A 6,324-nucleotide genomic window follows, 5' to 3' on the forward strand; every position below is an offset into this window, starting at 1 on the left:
GGAGTGTTGATCTGCTTGAGGGTAGAAAGGCTCTACAGAGGGATCTGGACAGGCTGGATTATTGGGCTGAGGCCAATTGTGTGAGGTTCAACAAGTCCACATGCCAGGTCCTGCACTTCCGTCACAACAACCCCATGCAACACTACAGGCTTGGGGACGAGTGGCTGGAAAACTACTCAGCAGAAAAAGACCTTGGGGTGTTGGTTGACAACTGGCTGAACATGAGCCAGCAGTGTGCCCAGGTGGCCAAGAAGGCCAGTATAGTGTGACCAGCAGGTTTAGGGAGCTGATCATCCCTTTGTATTTGCACCAGTGAGACCGCACCTTGAATATTGTGTTCAGTTTTGGACCCCTCACTACAGGAAAGACATTGAGGTGCTGTAGCGAGTCCACAGAAGGGCAACAAAGCTGGTGAAGAATCTAGAGCACAAGTCTGATGAGGAGCGGCTGAGGGAGCTGGCGTGGTTTAATCTGGAGAAAAGGAGGCTAAGGGGAGACCTTGTCACTCTCTACAACTACCTGAGAGGAGGTCATAGCGAAATTGGGGTCAGCCTCTTCTCCTGAGTAACCAGTGATAGGACAAGAGGAAAGGCCTCAAGTTGTGCCAGGGGAGGTTTGAATTTGATATTAGGAAGAATTTTTTCATCCAAAGGGGTGTCAGGCATTGTAACAGGCTGCCCAGCAAAGTGGTAGAGTCATCATCCCTGTCGGCCTTTAAAAGGCATGTAGATGTGGACCTAGGGACATGGTTTAGTGATGGACTTGGCTATGCTAGGTTTATGGTTGAACTCAATGATCTTAAAGGTCCTTTCTAACTTTAATGATCCTATGATTCTACTTTAATTAAAAGAAGGTATCTTGAAGTCGTACTAGATATCTACAGTAACAAAGCAGGTGGGGAGAAATAAATACGTGCATGTGCATACATACATTTTGTTTTTAAATAAAGACCTTATACTTCTGTTATAACCTACCTGCTTGCCAGAGGGTGGAAAGCCTGACCATTTGGCTAATCCAACTTGTGGACGGTACTTCTGAGTCCTACAGCTTCTTCAGCAGTTTTGGTAAAGCACTACTTTTTCCACTTTTGGCTTTAGAATTCTGTTGATTTTGAGCAGAAAATACTCTGGCTTGACAACTATTTTCAATAATTGGCCAATGAATAATTTTTTATTTTTTCTGCTTCCATTGGCATCTGGTTTTGATATCACCGTGATTTTGTTAATCTTTTTATCGGAAACTTCTTATGTTTCATTATCTTTATGATTGTATTTTTGTATTAACTCAAATCATGTAGTATAAAAACGCTGAGAGTAATTTATAGTTTGGTCATTTTAAAATTGTAAACTAAAATATTATATCCTTGTTCAATGCACTTGTGCTTTAATAGTCCTACGTTAAAATAGTGACTAAGAGCGTCAAAAGTGGAGAACTTAGATCCACTTTTTCCAGACTAGATCTGGGAAAATAGAAGTAATTACCTGAACCAAATGTTTTTCATTTAGCTCTGTAGTATAATAGCCATTGGTAAATGTTAACAGTTTAACGTTTGCTGGTACTGCTGCAGGTGGCATTCACATTTTAAGAACGATGAGGAAACAAATACAGAGCTTGACATCCTCCTTGTTCAGGTGGCAAAATCACAACCCTGGCTGCATTTTACATACTAAATTATAGCATAAAAATTGAAGCAGACAGACACTTCCAGCATTCCATTGTGTGAAGGTTCAGAGTGTTTGTTTTAGAATTTGACAAAGCAAAGACCTTAAGGAAGCTATTCCAACATACTTTCAAAAGAACTGCTAAAATTTTTTTGAAACTATATCTGTAGAAGGAAAAAGAGATTGTACTAACCTCTATATGCTTAAGAATCTGGGAATTTTATTAGAAGATATTTTGTCCTTCTGCAAAAGATTTTACAGTTCAGGAGCCCAAACTGATAAGTGTGCTTTTGGGTCTTGTGAGTTGACATACAGTGACTTGTTGGGGAAAAAAAGAAAAAGTATTTAGTATCTAAGGTTTTTAAATCCTGTCTTCAAGTTTTAGAGGACTAAGTTGGTTAATCAGTCACTCACTTTCTGCTGTCTTCTGTTTAAAATCTGTCAGACAATCTCAATGTAACTTCATCTGACTGCAAAGAGGTATTTCATATTTCTATTCTGCTTGGCAGAATTCTTTTCACAACTGTTAGTCATATTAGACTACAGAAGGAGTAGAAGTGGTCGTGCTGAATGATGGTATGATTCCAGTCCAAGCTGTTTCTCGAACTGTGTGAAAAGGACACAGTATTATTAAGGTATTTAATATTCAGAGCAAGGCACTGTAGAAGGAAAACCTCACTGAACATCTGTCTGCATTTTCAGATACTTAATCCTTCTTTTAATAAATAGCCATCTTTTTGCTGTCAACAAAGACTTGTGTCTTGGTTGTGGTCATATCAATGTGCGGTTTCTTAATTCACTGTCCTTAAAGAAGATTATCCCTGTTTTGGGAGAATGACAGCTGACCCTTTTTCTTCTTAGTGGAACAGTTGCTGTCAAGAAGCTGGTAACTTAATTCTTGTCTGTGAATGGTGACAGCTGCCTAAGAGTCAAGGGGAGAAGTGAATGGCTAGGTCTTGCTCCAGCATATTAGCTGTTGCTAAAGACAGCACTTAACAGTTGTGTGCCATTTCCTACTTCTTTGCCGGAACCCGCTTTGGTTCTTACGATGAATTACTTCCATTCTATCTCGGTGAAGGTTTCAGACTGACTGTTCAATGAGTATTGAATTAGAAGTACTGCTGTATCATATGGTACATAACTGAACTGGCTTCAGATATCTGGTTAGATAGAAGGAAAACTATCAGGGGAAAACTAGATCACTGTGTTCTGGGAACATAATCATTCTTACATATGTGGCAATCACTTTTAAAAATTGAGAGATTTTTAAATGCATCTTTTTCATGTAGGTTTGGAAGGACAGTCTCTTGAAGTTTCCAATATTGTGGATATTAGAGGAGAATATAATCGTGAGCTTGCAATGAGAATTTCATCTGACATAAACAGTCAAAATAGATTCTATACTGATCTTAATGGATATCAGGTAATTATTGCCTATTAATTATAAATCGTAGGATCTCAGCTTTTAACTGTCTTAATACTTCTGATTGTAAAGAGTTTGAATCATATTAATCAAACTCTCATGTTAAACTCCACTAATCATTTAAAAGGAGAAAAGCTTTTAAAATGTATCTATTACAAAATTTAATTTAGACCAGATGAAGTAGCAACTGTTTTCTTTCAAGGAGTTTTTAAAATATTCCTTTGTATCCTTTTTAACATAAGAATTGTAATACAGCAAGTTACAACAATCCACCATGCAGCTGCTTGTATATCTGTGCGCCTTCTTTCTTCTCTGCTTTGTCTGTTTAATTAGAGACCTTTGGGTAGCACAATGCTAGATGTACATAAGGTCCAGCAACTGAAACCTAGAGAACAGCTACTTGCTGCTGTGGTGGAAATAAGTGATGTACTTTTGGAGTGTAATTACTTGTTCTATTGGTAATGCATCTGCTGAAATAGTCTGACTATTTTCTTAACTTGAACTCTGCAGCATGCACAAAAAAAAAGAAAATTTTCTTTCCCTTCCTTCCTTGCATGCATTTTGCTGGAGACAGTAAAGTGAATATGTAAACATGAAAATAATTTTAGTACTAGTACTCATTTGTCATGTACCATTCAAGAATTCCACTAACACTTTAGTGAGTTTCCATTATAAACCCATAATTCCTTTTCTGCTGCCATGAATCTATTCACTACTTGCTCTCTAGAGGAGAAAAAATTTTTTGTCATTCTACAACTATGATTATTCCTTTTTTTTTTTTGTAGGTTCCCTTGATGAATCTTTCAGGTTTTTTTAAATATTCTTTGATCTAAAAGTACATTGAAGTTATCATTTCCAAAGTGGTAATTTTAGCCACAAATCTCCAAAAAGCTAAATAATACAGTTGAGTGAATGCTTTGGTGCCCATTGTGCTTCTAAAGTACGTGGGATAAATGTCTGAAAAGGTCTTTGAAATTTAAATGCATAAAAAGAATGTATTTCATTGAAGTTCATGTTCATACTGCAGATACAGCCTAGACTGACAATGAGCAAATTGCCTCTTCAAGCAAATATCTATCCTATGACTACAATGTCTTATATCCAAGATGTTGGCGTTCGTTTGACACTTCATTCGGCTCAGTCTCTAGGTGTTGCAAGCTTGAAAAATGGTAAGTATAAGATGATAGATATTATAAAAGCCTATCCTTCATGATTGTCTGAAATAGTTAATTCAGAGATTACCATACCTACTAGCGTTTGAAGAAAGGAAATCAGTTTCTCCAACTCTGACAAGTTTAAGAATGTGTCCATAAGGAAGGAGGTAAAGGTTGTTCCCACATGACATCCTGTCATCTTCAGTGGAAGATCTGTCTCAAACTAGAGACAGAGGAAAGAGATTACAAAAAAGACAAAATGAGCAATAAATCATCAGATCCAGGTATCTTTCACCCAAGAACTCTGATGGAACTCGAGGATGAAGCAGCAAAACTAAGTGGTTTGTTCTCTTTTGTGCTGCTCTGGTAGCACAAGGCTTAAGTTGGATAGTGTGATGCTGATCTTGGTTTTTTGATTTGTTTGCTTGCTTTAGGGTAGAAAGCACTAGTCTTAAGGTATATGCAGTATAGCCTAACATCCCTGTCAAGGAAAAAAATAGCAGCTTTTTTGAAGACTAGAATTAGTGAAATAAAAATGATCATAGGTAAGAATCAACATACTTCTTTTGAAGCGAAATCGTACCACAGAAGTTTAATGGAGTACTCTGAAAGAGCTGATGAATATGTTGACAAGAAAAATCAGTTCATATTAAGAATTCCAAAAGGGACACAGTCTTGTCTCTCACAGCAGAGAAGACTGTGAATGGCCTGGAGGGATGGAAACAGGGGTTAGTTGTTCAGTCTATACTGCTACCAGAATGTGAAGGCATTCAAATAACGCTAGCAGGTAGTGGGCAAAATAAGGTATATAATTCATATTGTAAGATGTATAATTCCTCACTGTAATACATTGTGAGTATAAATTTACACAGTTTTGAAAAACAGTGGAATGAATACTTAGAAGAAAAAAAGCCAATCAGAAACTATGCCAAAAAACTGGGATATAACTCCCAGTTTCTTTTCAGAAAAATGTCATGTTAATGTCTATTCTGACCAAAGACGAATACCATACTAGACTGATGGCAGTGTTAGCAAATCTAATTCATTTTAGGGCAAAGAGTTAACACTGGCCTATAGACCGATGCTTTAATAAAGCCAAAGTAGAAAATATCAGCCTTTTGTTCCAAGAGCACCTGATGCAAGACCCAAAACACTTTTTTTTTTTTTCCATGCCTTCCATTGCTAGAAACCAAATTCCCTTTGGTCTGATCTTGTCAATGAACTTGACACCACCAGATGTTTGTAGGCACTTGTTACGTAGGTATTGGAGACGAATTTAGTGTGCAGAGGCTCCATTACTTTGTAATAGTGTCTGTATTTGTTCTTTAACAATCCTGGTGGTCTCTGCATCACAGAATAATGCAACAACTAAGTCCACAAAGACCCCCATTCTCTGTCTTCAAGTTAGGAAAGTTGAGGCTAACACTGTTTGATATACTGCAGTTAGGTATCAGAGAGAAACTGGCTTTCTGTGAGCATTTGTTTCAACCCAGTCAGAAGGCATTACAGGCTTTTCCTCTACTCTAGTTAAACAAAAGAGCAGAAGTTGTATGCCATACCTGGTAATGGCATTAATTTCTTAACTATGTCACCCTTTGGCAAACTTTATTATATCACTTAAGGTTAAGAGATAGTTAGCAACATCAAATATTTACTCTGTGCTCACTAAAAAAAGGTGAATGTATTCACCTGACTTGTTAACATTGGGGTTAATGTTTCATGAAATGACCGTGTTTACTACCTTTGTCTTGAAGGTATGTTGGACTCCTTAAAAGGGAAAAAAAATGAAGCTGAAGGCTCTGTGGGTGCTGAAAATCATATGCTTCATGACACTTCTTTTGAAGACCGTTCAGGATCTCAAAGGGATCCTGGAAGAAAATTCAAAAACATTACAGTTCAGACAAGTGCTTTCAGTAGCTGTGTGTCTGAGACTGTGTCTCAAGGCATAACCCACCATCTGAGATCGACATGAACAGCTGATTGTTTGTCACTTCTTATTCTTGGATTAGAGACAGGTTCCTTACTATGGAGCAGTGTCACCATTTAAGGCTGGGTGTGCGCTTACAGCGGGCGGCAGATGCTCTCT

General features: G+C 37.7%; 1 protein-coding gene across 1 annotated transcript in view; it reads left to right on the forward strand.

The window, feature by feature from the left end:
• Positions 1-4,297, forward strand: part of LOC104166130 (alpha-mannosidase 2-like) — a gene marked incomplete at its 5' end in the record, with an annotated part of 54,856 nt that extends 50,559 nt beyond the window's left edge. Inside the window, 2 exons of the mRNA XM_009705960.1 lie at positions 2,951-3,084; positions 4,112-4,297. Coding sequence (XP_009704262.1) covers positions 2,951-3,084; positions 4,112-4,297 — 320 coding nt within the window. The remainder of the gene's footprint in view (positions 1-2,950; positions 3,085-4,111) is intronic.
• Positions 4,298-6,324: the final 2,027 nt, after the last annotated feature.

Source organism: Cariama cristata, unplaced genomic scaffold (genome assembly GCF_000690535.1).
Source record: "Cariama cristata isolate BGI_N322 unplaced genomic scaffold, ASM69053v1 scaffold3148, whole genome shotgun sequence".
In the NCBI taxonomy this organism is placed as follows: Eukaryota; Metazoa; Chordata; class Aves; order Cariamiformes; family Cariamidae; genus Cariama; species Cariama cristata.